Source organism: Onychostoma macrolepis, chromosome 20 (assembly GCF_012432095.1).
Source record: "Onychostoma macrolepis isolate SWU-2019 chromosome 20, ASM1243209v1, whole genome shotgun sequence".
In the NCBI taxonomy this organism is placed as follows: Eukaryota; Metazoa; Chordata; class Actinopteri; order Cypriniformes; family Cyprinidae; genus Onychostoma; species Onychostoma macrolepis.
The window spans coordinates 26,443,990-26,462,644 of NC_081174.1; the positions used below are offsets into that span (position 1 = coordinate 26,443,990).

Consider the following 18,655-nt stretch of genomic DNA (forward strand, 5'->3'; position numbering starts at 1 on the left):
TTTTATGTCCATAAATGTAAATATACTAAATGTAAACCCCACTTTAACATCTTCAAACAAGAACTGAAGTTGTATACAATATCAATGTCTGTTAATAAGAAAGCTTTAAAAACTTCTAGAATTTGTGCCACATTTAAGATTTTTCCTTAATATATTTGTATCTCTATTTGTATGCCCTCTTTTTCTCTCTTTCTCTCAATTTTAAAGAACTTATATTTTACATTTATTTCTTTATCTATTAATCCTTGAGTATTTTATTTTATCTATTTATTAATTTTTTTCATTGAAAGGTATGTTGTTCGTTTTGTACATACTGTTCTTTACTGTTTGTTATCTTTTATACTGTATTCTTTATTATTATTGCAATAAAATAAAAAATAAAAACCTACTAGTGAACAGGATATTAAGTTTAGAAGTGATAAGTTATTAACGTTATAATTAAAAACATACCGCCTCTGTTTCTTACCAATGTGGACGTACAAGTCTTGTGTTGTTTAAGGTTATAAAATAACACTCTTAAACACTATTCACCAGTGGCGAGGAAACGTAGCTCTAAGTTCGATTAACTCCGCCTGCGCATATTCTCTACTCTAGAGGAATGTAGACTCGATTAGTTTGGGCTGGTATTCTGCGCGGGTGCTTCTGCACGCGGGCTGAGTGCTGTTACTCATTGCATTGTAGTTGTTGGCCTTTCTGACCACAATAAGATTGCAAACTTGTGCTTTTCAAAATTATAAACGGAGAAATGGCTGATTCACAGGATGACAAACTCTATAAAGCCGAATACGCGAAAAGTGGACGCGCCTCTTGCAAGAAATGCAAAGAAAACATTGCTAAAGACTCGCTGAGAATGGCCATTATGGTGCAGGTGAGGAATTATGTGCAACTTTGATTCAGTTATACTGATAGAATAACATATATATTTTTGGAAATGCTTTTGGTTTTGCATTTATGCTCATAAATGCATAATGTAATGATCAATGCGATTGCATATACACGTATGAATGAACGTGCCTCAGGCCCAGGATGAGTTTAAATGGTTCCCAGTCACGGAATGAAAGGAATCAGTAGTGATTTCCTATGGCCATTCGTTTACTCTGGCATTTAGTGATGCTTTGGGCAACATGAACAAGAAATAAATGTAAAAAGATGCATTTTTTTCTTTTTGCTTTTGGTTTTGTGGGAACAAAAAAACAAAAACAAAGCTGTGTTATTGCAATGCATTGATAATACAATAGAAACAATGTGTTTAAAGTGGCCAAATCTTATCTATTTTTAATTAGAATTATATGCACACTGACTTATTAATCTCAATGTTTACATTTGGTTGTGATAGACTACTGTAGCACCATTGACAAGTAAGAGTGCTTTAAAATACACAAAATAAGTGAAGACGTAATCTCTAAATTTTCAGCTATTATAGGGACAAGAATTACCATTTTTCTGGCTGCAGTGATGTTGTGTTTTTACGTGCTTTCAGTTTCACTTTGCATGCTTTTCATTCATTGTTCCATAATATTTGTGCTATATCTAGTTTGATATTTTTTATCTAGTTGTATTTTACTCATCTGGCACCTGTCTGTCTTTCACAGTCTCCCATGTTTGATGGAAAAGTGCCTCACTGGCACCATTTTTCCTGCTTTTGGCTCCGGGCTGCAGTACAGTCACCCTCTGACATATCTGGATTTACTGACCTCCGGTGGGGTGACCAGGAAAAAGTGAAGAAAGCCATTGAGAGTGGAGGTGCTACCGGAGGTGATTGTTAATATTCCTTTTGACCTAATCACTGATTTTGCTTTGTTGAGTTTGCCATATGGGCTGCAAAGCAGTTAGGCCTAAGCCACTAAATCTTAAATTAATTAATTAATCCTCATTGCTTTGCAGGGAAAGGAGAGCAGAAGGGAGCAGCTCAAGGGGAGAAGACACTGAATGACTTTGCAGTGGAGTACGCCAAATCCAACAGAAGCACATGCAAGGGGTGTGATCAAAAAATCGAAAAGGTACATATTCCATTACCTTTTGTTAAAGAAATGATGCTTTTTGAACACAAGAAGTTAATCTGTTCTTCCCTGCTGGTGTTCAGGACCACATACGTGTGTCAAAGAAGACAGTGGACCCAGAGAAACCTCAGCTTGGTCTAATAGATCGTTGGTACCACACTGGCTGCTTTGTGAGCCGCCGCGAGGAGCTATTGTTTAAACCAGAGTACAGTGCCGCCCGGCTCAAAGGTTTCGCAGCTCTACGAGATGAAGACAAAGAGGAGCTGAAGAAAAGGCTTCCTGCAGTGAAGAATGAAGGGTGAGCTTTTGATTTCTTATTTAGGTTGCTGTCATGCATTAAACTGTATGCTTTTTGCTTCTTTATTTAGACTTACCAAAAAAAATCAGTATAAGTATTTATTTAAACTGGACAGGTTTGTGTAGCAGTTTCTGCTTAGAAAGATTTAGCATGAATCCGTCATACATTTCAAAACATGAGCAAAGTATTATCTACAGAAGTCTATCGCAAGTAGGGTTACACTCTTAATTGAAGTAAAACAGAAACCGCAATATGACTTCACAATAAGTGTGATTATCAAATCGTAAAGGCTGTGGTTTAATTAAATAAATAAATGCACTCCATGTTTCAGAGTGAAATGTGTTTTACATGCACGTCATTCAGTATTTTCAGTGTCTCAGAGTGGCTCATTTCTGGATGTCTTGTGAGTTTGGGTCACTTATAACATTTATTTGGGTACACAACATGCACCAAACTTTTTCCCAAATTTATAATGAGAAGTTCGTATGAACTAGGTATTGTCAACAAAACAAAAGAAAGGCTCCCTATGGTTTTCAGCCAAAAAAGATTTGATTTGTAATGTTTGAAAATAACTAAATTAATACAGCCATACATATTACTATTATACTTTAAAATAAAAATTATATTATTTGTCTTAAATACTCTTTTTTTTTTTTTTATTATTAGTTTACAGTTACAGTTAGTTTTTTTATTATTTTACAATAAACATATGTACCGACCTGTACCAAAAATTTGTGTACCATTACACCCCTATACAGTAGTATATTTGATTCTGTTTAATAGCCTATTTGAATTTAGCAATAGTAATAATCATTATAAAAGTATATTGTTATAACATTGATATATAATCACAGAATTTTGGGCAAAATGGTGCAGCCCCAACAACAAGCACAGCAAACCAGGAGCTTTTTTTTTTATTGCAATTTTTATCAGAAAAATCACAATTAGATTTTTTTCCCCCCAAAATCCTGCATCCATAGTCTTAAGTCGTAATTAAAAATAGTATTTTCTCTCTCAAATTAAAGAATGTTTTTCAGAAATATAAAGCACATACAGTGCACTTACAAAATACAGGTCTGGTTTTGCACATTAAACCATCTTAGAATTATGTTTTCAATCCCATTAAGATTATTTTCAGTTTTATTGTTGGGACTAGACTAAGTGTTATTGTTCAGATTCATCTTTGAGTGTTATTCCCTCCTCCATTGTCATGCTGTTCATCGCCATCACCGATGCCCTTGCAGCACAGGAAGATGGCCTTGAACGCATTTCTGAAGGTTTTCATCTTGTAGGCATAGAGGAAAGGGTTAACAGCCGAGTTTGCATGGGAGAGAATGATAGCCGTTAGTAACAGCGGTAAAGGCACAGGACATGACGGACACAGCAGCAGGAAGCAGTTGATGATATGTAGCGGAATCCAGCAGGACGTGAAAAGGAAGAGGACCAGGAAGAGCGAAGTGGCCATCTTCATCTCTTTCTTCATCTTTGCTGTTCCCTCTGTGTTGGCCGCGCCGCCTCGCTCTGCCGCGATCCTCCTCATCTGACGTTTGACCGTGACGAAGATCTGCGCGTAGATGAGGAACATCACCACCAGCGGGGTCAGAACGCAAGCGAAGAAGTTGAAGTAGACCATGTAGGTCATATCCACCACAAAGACGAAGAAACAGTAGCCAGACTCGGGCGGAGGCTTGTGCCAACCCATCAGCGGCACCAGACCGATCAGGAAGGCCAGCGTCCAAGTGAAACACAAGACCAGCACTGCGTTGCGAGGTGTCATGAGCCGGTGGTACTGGAAGGGCATGAAGATGGCAATGTAACGCTCAATGGCGATCGCCAGCAGGCTAAAAATGGAGCTCTGGGTTAACATGATGAGTACAGATAACATTAGCAAACACAGATACAGATTGTGCCGTGGAATGCCCAGGTCTGTCATGATGGCGCAAGGGATCGCCAGTGAACCCACGCAGATATCCGCCACCGCTAATGACACCAGAAAGTAGTTAGTAACTGTTTGGAGCTTCCTGTTTAGTCCCACTGCAACACAAACTAGCAGGTTACCCACAGTGGACAGAAGGGCTATGACGAGCTCGGCTATCATGTAAGGCAGGTTTATGGATGCTAGGATGCTTGGCGCTGCTGCTGCTGTTGTTGTTGTTGTTGTTGTTGTTGTAGTGGTGGTGGTGGTGGTGGTGGCTTGGGTTAGTTTACCTTGCGTAAGTGTCGACATGGTGGATGTGGCAAACTGCAAAAAGGTGTTATTTTCATAAGAGGTGACATTCATGAAAGTCGTGTTGGTGAAGAGGAGAGTCGGCAGGAATGTGAAGTTGGCAATAGGCTGATTCATTTTGACCTGTAAACACAAAAGCAAAAAAGAAAGAAAAACAAGGATTGAAAATCAGATATTAAGCTTTACGTTAAAGTGATTTGTCTGTTCACTTCTATTATGCCTTTAATTTTCACCGTTTGAAATAATGTCTTCCAGTGTTAAAGTACCAGATAACCTGAATGCTTTCAACTAATGTTCTTTTATTATTTATCACTTCAATTTCCAAAATTGATAGTATGTCAGCTTACATTAATATATATAACAATAATGGTATTAATATAATTGGTAACACTTTACAATAAGGTTCATTAGTTAACAACATTAGTAAACATGAACTAAGAATGAACAATACTTCTACAGCATTTATTAATCTTAGTCAATTTCAGCATTTACTAATGCATTATTAAAATCACAAGTTGTGTTTGTTAACATTAGTTAATGCACTGTGAACTAACATGAACGACTGTATTTTCATTAACTAACATTAAAGATTAATAAATGGTGTAATAAATGCATTGTTCACTGTTTGTTCATGTTTAATACATTAACTCATGTTAACAAATGACACCTTATTGTAAAGTGTTACCATATATTCTGTCTTTATTGAAATTGTAATAATATACAGCATTAATGTAACATTAATATTGTAAAATATTACAATTTAAAATATTTCAAAATGATCTTTCAGAAATCATTATAATATGCTGATTTCCTATTGTTATCAATTTTGAAAACAGTGCTGCTTAATATTTTTGTGGAAACATACATTTTTTCAAGAGTCTTTGATTTTCAAAAGAACAGCGATTATTTGGAAAAACAATCTTTTGAATTAGTAAAAATTCTTAAATATTCTTAAAAGTCTTAATATATCAATTTAAAGCATCCTTGCTGAATAAAAGCATTGTTTAAAAAGTATTCATCTAAACAAATATACTTTAGTGTAACAAAGAAATAAAGTAGTTAAAAAAAAATTTAAATGTCATGAAATTATGAAACATCTATATAAAAAGTAAATATTAATGTACCTACCAAGTCTCTGTCGTTTGTTTTGTATATTATTGCTTTGAGAAGTCACTCGTCGCTTGATGTTGTTTGCCTATGATCTACCAGTGCATTTGACTTCTTTGGATCTACTTGGAGAAGTTCTTGCATCCGTTAGCAAAAGATGCCACATCTATATTCATTTTTCTCTCTCCCCGTGCCTCTTTTCACCCGTTGCTGTGAATATGGGCTTTTATAAGCCTTTCATTTTAATGGGAAGAATGGTCTTGTTTGTGTTTTTCCCTCTATAGGTCATCGATTTGACCTCTGATGCCCATTATCGTCACCCAAATGGGCGTTAATTACATTCTAGAGGGGAAATAGGCACAGTGGTGATGTTGAGATCAGCTTAAGTGTGATTAATTAATGATCGGCATTATGATGGCTGCCGGATGGAGGATCCTGTCCAGACATGACTGTGACTCAGGAGACTGATAATCTTCTAATGAGGTCCACTGATAGAGGAGCCTCTGGGTTATAACACACACTCACAGGTGACCAGATTCTCTCTGTAGGATTAACTCAAATCCACGAGGTGGAAAGGTTTTCACCATTTGGATCAGGTGTTAAGATCTTGGATCATGGATCAGGGTTTTTTTTTTTTTTTTTTTAAGTTTATAATGCTCCTTTTGATTTGATGTAATGGCATAATATAAAGTCAGTTTTTCATTATTATGTCCGGCTGTACATTGTACATCTATGTACACCTGATCACTCTGAAAGGGTTTATATGATAACTATACATTTAACCTGCTTATTACATGACTACTTACAAATACAGACACAACTATTTCAGTGTTATTTTAGTATAATCTATATAATATTAAAGACAGTATTATCATTTTTTTTTAAATATTAGTTAGCATTCACGTTTATATTTGTGGTTTTAATTTTAATTTTAGTTTAGTTAATTGTCATGTTTTGTTAGTTTTTTATTTTTCTAATTAGCTTCTTTTTTTTTTAATTAGTTGGCAAGCATTTCTAATTAATATTTTAGGTGGAAATAGTTCATCTAATATTAGTATTTTATTTTATTCAAGCTTTATTTGAATAAATGTAAAGTGATTTGTAATAGCTTTTGTTAACAAAAACAATGCTGTGTAGGTTATTAATTGTCTGGGTAAGTTTAGCAACATGATACAGAAGAAATAATTGAATGTCACAACTGACCATTTGGAATTAAATTTGAATTGAAATAATTTGTTTTTTATAAAGCATATTTAAGTAATATCTTTGGGATATAAATTTCAATATATTGTGTTTTCATAAAGTGTTTTATGCTCATGCGTTTGGTTGTCTTTGTTTAAAAAAAAAAAATCTTTCTCAGGAAGAGAAAGACAGATGATGTAGATGGAGGAGTCTCCAAGAAACAGAAGAAAGAAGATGAAAAACTGGAGCTGAAACTGAAGGTATGAGTTGTTTCTGATATCACATGGCTTGGATTATTGTGGATGATTTTTACCTAGTAACAAATGAATTTGCATCGATATAATATAGAGATTTTGATGCACGCTTTTCCATTATTTTTACTATCTTATTATCTTCCATTATTTAGTGTTTATTATCTTAAAATGATTATGTGGTGTTATTATTTTTTATATATACTGTATATATAAATTTTATTATTTGCATTGTGTTCTTTTTCTGTTACCAAAACAGACCTAAGAATTTTATTACATTAGTTGTGCTGTCTGTAGAAATGAGACTTGTGTTTTCTCGCAACATTTAACTGATTGCTCTTTGCTTTTTCTGTAAATTAGAAAGTATATCAGTTTGAAAATGCTTTTGTCTGGTTCTTGATGTATTCTAGGAGCAAAGCCAACTGATCTGGGGAATTAAGGACAAGCTGAAGAAATTCTGCTCCATCAATGACATGAAGGAACTGCTTATTGCCAACAATCAGGAAGTTCCCTCTGGGGAGTCAAATGTAAGTGTGCAATACAGGAAATGATTTGACCTCAAGCTCATTATCTGACTAGCAATTTCAATAGTAGCATCAAAAGTCTGATGCCAAAGAGAATCTTTGTCTATTTTCATTATTTTATTTTATGACTCTGTGTATCATTTCTCTAATGAAACTATTTGTGGCTGTTTAATTGACAGATCATAGACCGCCTTTCTGATTGCATGGCGTTTGGGTCCTTGAAGCCTTGTGAGACTTGCAAAGGGCAGCTTGTATTTAAGAGCGACGCATACTACTGTACTGGAGACATCTCTGCATGGACCAAATGTGTATTCAAGACTCAGATGCCTGATCGCAAAGACTGGGTCACTCCTAAGGTAAGTGCTGTAGATCTGTGGTAGTTGCATATTCACACCTGTATGCAGGTGAATTTCAGCACCTAACATGTCCTGCAAATGTTATTCTTCCTCAGGAGTTCAGTGAGATTCCATTCTTGAAGAAGTTTAAGTTTCAACGGCAGGACCGAATGTTTCCCAAAGATGCCCCTCCTGCAGCCCCCACCCCCTCGTCTGCTGCTGCTACTGTGACCTCAGCCACCCCGAGCGCGTCTACTGCCGCCCGTAATAACCTCACTGAGGTGCCTGCAGGTCAGTGACTGACAGAAACCTTGAGGAATACTCAGGTTTATTTAGTGGTCAGTCATTTTAAGTTTTTTGAACAGCGGTTACCCACGCAAATAACGATTACTTCAGATCTACACAGAATTACTGAAATTAAGAAAACACCACGTTTATTTTGTTATTTAGTTAGAATTCACTACAAAAATATTTGTCATTAGATATTGCATATTTTATATATATTAGGGGTGTGACGGTACACAAACATGACGGCTCGGTACGTATCACGGTTCGGTATGGTTTCGGTACAGCAGGAGGAAATAAACTTTTTGTTTTTAATTTAATTTTTTATTAAACCATGGTTTACTGAACAAATAGTTTTTTCGTTAAATAAATTCAATTACAATTAAAATTTTCTTAGGGATAAAAATCTACATCAGCTTCTCTAAACTGTAGGGAGTCCTTTTACATTACTGTAAGGTTACAATTAACAACAAAGCCCAAAATTCAATTACTATTTATTTTTAATTTTAATAATCAACACTCAAATTAAAAATTTGTATGCAAAGTAGGGCTGTCAATCGATTAAAAATATTTAATCGCAATTAATCGCATGATTGTCGTGAGTTAACGCGCAATTAATCACAGCTTAATCGCACATTTTTATTTGTTGTAAATGTACCTTCAATTAATACTTTTCAAGTTTTTAATACTCTAATTAACATGGGCATGGACAAATATGGATGCTTCATGCAAATGTATGTCTATTATTATTATTGAAACCATAGTCAACATAGAGCATGAAGACTAGACGTGTTTCAAAGGTCATAGATGTTTTTCAAAGAACTTGTTCATGTCTATTAGACACGTGAAAAAATTATTTCCAGGTTCCCGTTACTTCTCTTTCTTTGCACTGAGCAGTTTACTTACACAAACCTGTTTAAATTTTTGCATGACAGGGCAGCTCTTCTTCTGAACATGCAAAATTTACATATATTATTTATTATTACATTTGTTTGCCTCTCTGTGCCCACATACTGTATTTTGATGCAGCTAAATTCTCAATAAAACCGTTTTCATTTATATATTTTACTGTTTCTGTTGTCAGACAACGGAATGAATATGAAATAGTAATTGAAACACGACCCATTAAGACTACATAAAAAAAAACCTCTCCCTTCCAAGATGTTAATCTGCACAAAAATCCTGATAATCGAGCCGTCGTCTGATGAAATCAAATACACAAAAGATAAAGGCAATAGCTGTGCTGTGATTTCGGCTATACTTGCATGTAAAACTAGAGAAGCAACATAATAGATGTGTTTAACTGAAAGCGCTGCTCCTCTCCGCTGCTCGCTGAACAATGCAGACGCACAGAGAGAGAGAGAGGTGTGTGCGCACGCTGGGAAAGCAAGACCTCGCGCTCACGCAGCGAGTCTCACAAACTAAATAAGGTTTGGGTGCTTTTTTGAAGGGGAAAAAAGTCGCTAAAGGGGTCTGCAATGTTGCTAAGTTGGCAACACTGTGCATCTCCATTTCTCCAACTAGGGGTTAGGCCACGGGTCAAACAGAATATGCACGCTGCATTAATCGCGCGTTAATAAAATTAGTGCCGTTAAAATGAATTTGCGTTAACGTGTTATTAACACACTGTGAAAAAAATTTACGGTAAAAAACCGGCAGCTGTGGTTGCTGGAATTCTACCTTAAAAAATATGGTAGCAACATTTTAGATTTTACGGTTTTAACTTAAATTTACAGTTAAATACCGTAATTTCATTAACTGATATAATGTTAATATACCAACCTATTGAAGTACTGAAATCTGTTTTGTACCTTTGAAATACACTGATAACCACCAAATGCAGGTGGTGATGAGAAAGTCACATGATGAACCAAAGTCCATCACAAGCAGCTTTTAAATAATAACATATATAGATGGTGCACAGTGTCATTCACAAGCACTAAACACCATCATGGCGAGACTCAATATATTAAGTTAAGATCATATTCCATGAAGATATTTTGTAAATTTACTACTGTAAATATATCAAAATGTAGTTTTTGATTAGTAATGTGCATTGCTAAGAATTCATTTGGACAACTTTAAAGGCGATTTTCTCAATATTTAGATTTTTTTGCACCCTCAGATTCCAGATTGTATCTCAGCCAAATATTGTACTATCATAACCCATACATCAATGGAAAGCTTATTTATTCAGCTTTCAGATGATGTATAAATCTCAATTTCAAAAAATTGACACTTAAAGACACTTAAGGTTTTGTGGTCCAGGGTCACATTTTATCTTTAGTACAACAGCGAAAACAATAATAGCAAATTTTATTTTATTTACTCAGACAGAGAAAAAGTTTTATTTTCGTCTTGATGTTTACATTCTGAATTTTTTATGTTAGGTCCCAAAATTCATATTAAAATATTTTAATGGAAACCTGGCTGATCTGTAGGGTTTTTTTTCTCTTAAACTGATAATATGGCAAGCAAGTTAAGCGAATACTATTATATTAGGCTTTCAATTTTTATGAGTGTAAAGTTGGTTTTTCTCAATGTATTATCTAGATAAGCCTCTGACAGGACTGAAGCTGCTTGCTGTGGGAAAGCTTAGTAAGAACAAAGATGAGCTGAAAAATGCAGTGGAAGAACTGGGAGGAAAAATCACAGGCTCTGCCAGCAAAGCTGCTCTCTGCCTCAGCAGCAAGAGTGAGTGATGTTCTGTAACTCTTTTCCAAACCCTTGTGAGTTGCCTTGCTGTCAAAGTAGACAGAATGCTGACTGACTCAAATAAGTTATGCTCAGTATGATACAATACGAGGTTTGTGTGTTAACTAAGTGTCTTGTTTGTACTCGCTGACTAATATATTTGTCCCTTCTGGTTTGTCGCCAGCTTGTTTATTTGTTGGCGTGTCTCGCTTCGAAATTCATTAATAACTTGCTCTGTTCCTTTTTTGTCTCAGAGGAGATTGAAAAAATGAGTAAGAAGATGGAGGAGGTGAGGGACGCAGGTGTGCGTGTGGTGGCAGAGGGCTTCCTCACTGACATCAAGGAGTCCGGCAAGGCCCTCCAGGAGCTCATCTCCCTGCACGCCATCTCACCCTGGGGTGCTGAAGTTAAAGTTGAGTCCCAGGCTGCAGCCCCGGCCTCCAAATCCACTGGCGCTCATTCCTCCAAGAGTACTGGCAGAGTGAAAGAGGAAGAAGGTTAGAAAGATGCATTTCAATTTTCCAGTAAAACTTCTGATAAAGAAACATTTAAAAATGTAGCTCCTGTATGCAGATGCACCAGATGAAATTTTTAGGTTTCACTGACAGTGAAACAAAATCTGGAAGTGATTTTGAGCAGGATTTGTTTGGGTGAAACATGTTAGGCCGTGATATGATTAAAATTATAATAGCATATTTATATATGTATTATTAAAAACAAATAATGAAGTATATAATAAAATTTAATTATATAACACATTTTATTTATTGTATGTTATATATAAATATTTAATCAACATAAAATATATTTTGTGTGTGTTTATATAATCCACTGTTTTAAAGAAATAAGATTAAGTTTTTTATTTGAAGTTGTTGTAGTTTTGTTCTAGGATTGTTAGAAGCATTTTCAAATTCCATTTCTATACATTCTCAAATGCACTGACATGATTTTTAATTTGGAAATCTTAAAAGACAGTGTTATACACTCTTGCTGAATGATAATGCTGATTTCTTACTCTGGCAGGTGGAAGCAAATCAAAGAAAATGAAACTGACCGTGAAAGGAGGGGCAGCAGTTGATCCAGATTCAGGTGAGATTGAGTCTTTTTCCAAACCACTTTGCGATAAGAGTTAATCTTATATCTCTATATGTTTTTTATATATATATTGTTTGTGCAATGCCTTAATCATGATTTGATTGCTCAGGTCTGGAAAACTGTGCTCATGTACTGGATCAGAATGGGAAGATTTACAGTGCCACACTGGGTCTCGTGGACATCGTCAGAGGGACAAACTCATACTACAAACTACAGCTGCTGGAGGATGATGTTAAGAAACAGTGAGCCTAACCTATTTTTGTGATTCATTTAGTTGCAGATGTTTTTCATGAGGTATTTCTCTTATAAAAGTGTGAATACAGGGTACAAATTACTGCAAATTACCTTTTTTTTTTTTTTTTAAGTACAATTGTTATATGAGTAATACCTTATAATTATTTGACCAGACAGGGCCTTTTGTCTTGAGCTTGCTTGTGTTGCTTTTTCAGATATTGGGTGTTTAGGTCATGGGGTCGAGTCGGCACCACCATTGGGGGAAACAAACTGGACAAGTTTTACGATAAGAACTCTGCTATGGACAATTTCTGCAGCGTGTATGAGGAAAAGACTGGGAATGCCTGGGCCTCCAGCAACTTCACAAAATACCCCAATAAATTTTATCCTCTAGAGATTGACTATGGACAGGTGAGAACTGGAACAACATCTAGCCAAAGCACTATTGGATATATAAAAGTGTGATTTTTAAAAAGCATTGCTAGAATTGTGCATACATTCGTTAACATGAATTAGAGGCTGTCAGAAAGGCCCTTACTGTCAAAGACAATAAATAATCTCACTTTGGAAGTGTGCAGAGGCTTATGAATGAGTCCTGGCCTCCCTTGATAGAGAGCCTACAATGTAAACATAGTGTTACAGTATTAAACAAGTTGTTTATAATCTAAATAAAATGGTTATGGAGCTTTCTGCATATATTTACCCAGGACGAAGAGGCTGTGAAGAAGTTAACTGCGAGCGCAGGTGCCAAGTCCAAGCTGGACAAACCCATCCAAGACCTTATCCGAATGATCTTTGATGTGGAGAGCATGAAGAAAGCCATGGTTGAGTTTGAGGTGTGTTCACTTCCTCCTCTTTTTTTTATTTACTTAAAAGAAGATAGTAAAATAGCACTAAAACTGTCTATATTTGTTGTGGTCGTATATGTGATGATAATTGTGTAATTTCTCCTACAGATCGACTTGCAGAAGATGCCTTTGGGAAAACTAAGTAAGAGACAGATCCAGAGTGCTTACTCCCTCCTGAGTGAGGTCCAACAGGTTGGTTCTGAAAGCTGGATCTCAACCGTATATATGTATTAAAAGTCTGAATGTTCCCTTTTCAGTCTCCTTTATCCTAACTTTATTTTGGCTTTCATTGATTTCTGTAGGCTGTAGCAGATAGCGCTGCAGAAGCACAGATCTTAGATCTGTCCAATCGCTTCTACACACTGATACCTCACGACTTTGGCATGAAGAAACCACCACTGTTGAATAACATGGATTACATACAGGTACGACTTGGGCAACCATCTAAAGATTGTCCGGCAACAGTGTGGTGGTTGTACTCAGTCCTGTTGCATATCGATTATAGCAAAAGGTGCAGATGCTCGACAACCTGCTGGACATTGAGGTGGCCTACAGCCTGCTACGGGGAGGAGTGGAGGACAATAAGAAAGATCCCATTGACATTAACTATGAGAAACTCAAAACCAAAATTGAGGTAAAATGTGTTTCTCTGGAAGAGCTATCCTTCACTGTTACCATGATGTGGTGGTCATGTTGTAGTGATTGATACTGATTTTGTGTTTCTAGGTGGTCGACAAGTCATCAAGTGAGGCTCAGCTTATCCAACAATATGTGAAGAACACACACGCTGCTACTCACAACACCTATACACTGGATGTCGAGGAGGTGAGGTTAACTCTATAAAGCCTGCTGTATATGAACTTTTAGGGTTTTTTTAATAAACTTTAGCATTTTCAGTCTTTACAGAGTTCACTAGCGCATTAAATATTGCTTCATAAATGAATTGAGTACGCTATAGCTGTAAAATAACAAGCTTTTATCTCTGACTACTGCGTTTTTGTATTGTTAGGTCTTTAAGATTGACAGGGAGGGTGAGTCCCAGCGTTTCCGTCCTTTCAAAGAATTACACAACCGGCAGCTGTTGTGGCATGGCTCCCGCGCCACCAACTACGCAGGTATCCTATCTCAGGGTCTGCGTATCGCTCCTCCTGAAGCTCCAGTGGTAAGTTTCTGCATCCTCCATTGCCATTGGCTGCTTCTCTCTGGAAAAAAAAGAGAATGCGAAAACCTTTTTATTGTAAAGAAAAAAAAACTGTATTAGAGCAGTTTCTTTCTTAAAGGGGTCATGAAAGGGAGAATCAAAATGTTCTTGATATTTGCACATATAAAAGGTTTCAGAACCTCAAAACCCAAACTCCTTAAAATCTCCAGCTTAAAATGTGAATTATTCTTTTCTACCCTTCTGAAATGGCTTTTTATTTTAATTGCATGTCTGAGTGAATGAAAATAAACAGAAAGATGTTTTGTGAATTATTCTAAAACAAGCTGCTGGTTTTGCAAAACATGTTTTATTTAAAGATGCAGCAATGCCGAACATTTAGAATGTTAGAATATTTGGAATGTTGCAATACTAGTGTACTCTAATCATATGTATTCTGTTAATGTGATTTCTAATACAGACAGGTTACATGTTTGGCAAAGGTGTTTACTTTGCTGACATGGTGTCGAAGAGTGCAAACTACTGCCACACATCCCAGGCTGATCCTGTTGGCCTCATTCTGTTAGGAGAGGTTGCCCTTGGAAACATGTAAGAGATGCTCTTTTTGTCCTAGTTGTAAGTTAACATGCTAGAGTACAAATGTTTGGGGTCAGTAAGATTTTTCTATTTAAAGATGTCTCTTATGCGCACCAGTGCTGCATTTATTTAATCAAAATACACTAAAAACTGTAATTTTGTCAAATATTATTACAATTTAAAAGAACTGTTTTCAATTTTAACATTGTAAAAATAATTTATTCCTGTGATGGCAAAGCTGTATTTTCTATATTTCCAGAAGTTCCTTCAGAAATCGTTCTAATATGGTGATTTGGTGCTCAAGACACATTTTTATTATCAATATTGAAAACAGTTCTGCTGCGTAATATTTTGGTGGAAACCAAAAAGAACAGCATTTATTTTAAAAGCTACACATTACGAAATAAGTCTAATATGTTAACATTATAAATGTCTTTACTATTACTTTGAACTATTTATGCATTCATGCTCAATAAAACTATTATTTCTTTTAAAAGAAATGTACTGACCCCAAACCTTGAAACAGTAGTGTATGTCAACAGTTGGAAATTAGGAAGGCTAAGTATGTTGTGCCCTTTTATGATTCATTGTTGTCTACTCTAAAGATCTGATTGTGATTTTTGTTCTACTCTAAAGGCATGAATTGAAGAAGGCCTCACACGTTACGAAGTTACCAAAGGGCAAACACAGTGTAAAAGGTAAGATGGCTCTACATTCAAGTCAAGTCATCTTTATTTATATAGCGCTTTATACAATACAGATTATGTGTCAAACAGGAAAAACGTGTGCTGATGTTGCAAGAGGACAATAGAAAACAGTTTTTCAGTTCATTGTTGATTCAGTGCTGTCATCATCCAGCTCAGTTCAGTTCAGTTCTCTTCAAATAGCCAGAAAGAGATTTGATTTATTTATTTTTAGTTAAGCTGCTGTTTAAAATGTCCTAAACTCAAGAAATCCAGAAGTATGTTTCTGATAGAAACATTTGTAATACGTGTCTTCTGTTTGAAGGTTTGGGAAGAACTGCTCCAGACCCAAGAGCTACTGTATCTCTGAATGGAGTGGATGTTCCTCTGGGCAAAGGCATCAACACGAATATTGAAGACACAAGTCTGCTCTACAACGAGTATCCTTTTGTTTTCTGCATCATTCATTTTCCTTCTTGCTGTTGTTTATCTCTTGTTGTAGGTCAATGCACTTCTCAAATATATTTAGACAATTACACATTCTCTATCTTTCGCAGTTTCCCTTGACTCTGACTTTCCTCCAGGTACATTGTGTATGATATTGCTCAGGTTAACCTAAAATACCTGCTGAAGATTCGCTTCAACTACCAGTCCTCTCTGTGGTGAGACAGCGGATGAGATCTGTCCAGGTGGACAGGCTTTTGGACATCACTGAAGCCCACTGCTACAGCTTTAACACCATGACCAAGCAGCATATGGGTTGATAAACGATTAAATCAGTTCTCTAGCGCTTCGACAGCACGTTTCCTGTTGCTTTGTCTGTTAGTTTGGAGTAAGTTAAGTGGCTATATCTAAATTGTATCACTGCATTGTTGCAAATATTGATGGCTTTGGTACATATTCACAGAAATGATTGGACTTATCTGTGGAGATCTTTCTTATAAGCTACCAACGATGATAGGTAGACAGTCTTCCATTGTTTCATAGACTTTTTCTTTAATAGTTTTGCTAAACCTGGAATCAGGTTAACTGTAACACATCTAGTGTAAACATTTTTGTTTGTCTTCTCAATATTAAAAAAAAAAAAGAGAGAAAATGTACAGTTTTAGAAAACAAAATGTTGTAAGCTAGGATATAGCCTGCCATAAATGAGTAACCTTTTACTAGAATTGCCAATGTATGGGCAAATATTTTGTATGTTAAATCTGTTCTATCCCTGTTTTGCTTTTCAGTTTTCTGTCCCTTAAAAAAACGTACTTTGGCCAACTTAAATGGCAATGAAAAGCTAAAAGCAATGGCTGCTGCTGTACTCACGCACCTGTAATCTTTTTTGGTTTTTGGTAAACGCTGCTCCACAGCAGTTTTGTGGACAAGAAGCTGTTCGCATCCTGACAAATGTCTTCGCATCATAAATAAAACGGTTTTTGTCTTATGTTTGAAGCTCATTTATTGCTGTCAAATGATTCTGTTCAGTTTCTCAAACATTTGTGTATGAGAGAATCCAAAAGAAATAAAAATAAAAGAATATAATAGTGTTCACTACCATTGATATTTGAACTAAAATGTACTAGACTGATCCATTTCTGTACATTTGTAATTAAAATTGCTCCATACTCAGTACTACAGCATCTGTTCTGACCAAATCTTTATGAAAATGTATTATGGGTTTACCACGATAAAAAATAAGTAAAACTGAAGCTATGGCATGTTGGTGGATATTTGCATTAAGTCTATTAGAGTAACGGCAATCTACTGTTGGAAGTCCCACAGTAAAACTTTGTTTACACCTGCAGGAACTATAATACATTTTTATAAGTGTAGTTCTAGACTACCAAAAAAAAGCACCTTGTTATTGTGTATGTGTCTCTCTGACACTAACAGCCATGCATTCATGGTTTTTCCTGTGGTTACTATGATTTTGCAACAAATAAACTATGGCAGTGGTTCTCAACATTTTTGACGAAACAATTTCACTGTAAAAAGTTATAAGTTGACTTTACTTAAAAAAATTGAGGAAACCCGTTGCCTTAAAAATTTTAAGTAAATGATCATTTAAAAAAAATAAGTTATGTGAATTGTCAAGTTCACTTAACTTTTTTTTTTTATTATTATTATTTACTTAAAAATATTAAGGCAAAATATAAAGTCAACTTATAACTTTTTACAGTGTTCATAATAATGCGTTTTGCAATGAAATATGTGACCCTGTACCACAAAACCAGTCTTAAGTCGCTGGGGTATACAGGTGCATCTCAATAAATTAGAATGTCGTAGAAAAGTTCGTTTATTTCAGTAATTCAACTCAAATTGTGAAACTTGTGTATTAAATAAATTCAATGCACACAGACTGAAGTAGTTTAAGTCTTTGGTTCTTTTAATTGTGATGATTTTGGCTCACATTTAACAAAAACCCACCAATTCACTATCTCAACAAATTAGAATATGGTGACATACCAATCAGCTAATCAACTCAAAACACCTGCAAAGGTTTCCTGAGCCTTCAAAATGGTCTCTCAGTTTGGTTCACTAAGATACACAATCATGGGGAAGACTGCTGATCTGACAGTTGTCCAGAAGACAATCATTGACACCCTTCACAAGGAGGGTAAGCCACAAACATTCATTGCCAAATAAGCTGGCCGTTCACAGAGTGCTGTATCCAAGCATGTTAACAGAAAGTTGAGTGGAAGAAAAAGATGCACAACCAACCGAGAGAACCACAGCCTTATGAGGATTGTCAAGCAAAATCGATTCAAGAATTTGGGTGAACTTCACAAGGAATGGACTGAGGCTGGGGTCAAGGCATCAAGAGCCACCACACACAGACGTGTCAAGGAATTTGGCTACAGTTGTCGTATTCCTCTTGTTAAGCCACTCCTGAACCACAGACAACGTCAGAGGCGTCTTACCTGGGCTAAGGAGAAGAAGAACTGGACTGTTGCCCAGTGGTCCAAAGTCCTCTTTTCAGATGAGAGCAAGTTTTCTATTTCATTTGGAAACCAAGGTCCTAGAGTCTGGAGGAAGGGTGGAGAAGCTCATAGCCCAAGTTGCTTGAAGTCCAGTGTTAAGTTTCCACAGTCTGTGATGATTTGGGGTGCAATGTCATCTGCTGGTGTTGGTCCATTGTGTTTTTTGGAAACCAAAGTCACTGCACCCG

At 36.0% G+C, this 18,655-nt stretch overlaps 2 protein-coding genes across 2 annotated transcripts; one reads left to right on the plus strand and one right to left on the minus strand.

Annotated features, from left to right (window-relative positions):
• Positions 1-591: 591 nt before the first annotated feature.
• Positions 592-16,930, plus strand: parp1 (poly (ADP-ribose) polymerase 1). Its single transcript, XM_058755055.1, has 23 exons — positions 592-868; positions 1,593-1,755; positions 1,885-2,000; positions 2,084-2,298; positions 6,993-7,074; positions 7,476-7,592; positions 7,769-7,945; positions 8,041-8,215; positions 10,763-10,903; positions 11,158-11,400; positions 11,927-11,992; positions 12,108-12,240; positions 12,448-12,643; positions 12,940-13,068; positions 13,189-13,272; positions 13,383-13,505; positions 13,586-13,714; positions 13,807-13,905; positions 14,090-14,242; positions 14,700-14,827; positions 15,452-15,513; positions 15,824-15,938; positions 16,083-16,930. Exons 1-23 carry the CDS (start codon positions 746-748, stop codon positions 16,162-16,164), a joined length of 3,051 nt encoding a protein of 1,016 aa, XP_058611038.1. The 5' UTR covers positions 592-745; the 3' UTR covers positions 16,165-16,930.
• Positions 2,320-5,079, minus strand: LOC131526684 (adenosine receptor A1-like). Its single transcript, XM_058755061.1, has one exon. It carries the CDS (start codon positions 4,640-4,642, stop codon positions 3,476-3,478), a length of 1,167 nt encoding a protein of 388 aa, XP_058611044.1. The 5' UTR covers positions 4,643-5,079; the 3' UTR covers positions 2,320-3,475.
• Positions 16,931-18,655: the final 1,725 nt, after the last annotated feature.

What these genes read in the sequence shown, in the direction of transcription:
- parp1 (XM_058755055.1), top strand. Translation starts at nt 746, where the DNA reads ATGGCTGATTCACAGGATGACAAACTCTATAAAGCCGAATACGCGAAA. An exon ending in GAATGGCCATTATGGTGCAG is followed by an intron (nt 869 to 1,592) that starts GTGAGGAATTAT and finishes TGTCTTTCACAG; the next exon opens with TCTCCCATGTTTGATGGAAA. An exon ending in ATAACATGGATTACATACAG is followed by an intron (nt 13,506 to 13,585) that starts GTACGACTTGGG and finishes TATCGATTATAG; the next exon opens with CAAAAGGTGCAGATGCTCGA.
- LOC131526684 (XM_058755061.1), bottom strand. Translation starts at nt 4,642, where the DNA reads ATGAATCAGCCTATTGCCAACTTCACATTCCTGCCGACTCTCCTCTTC.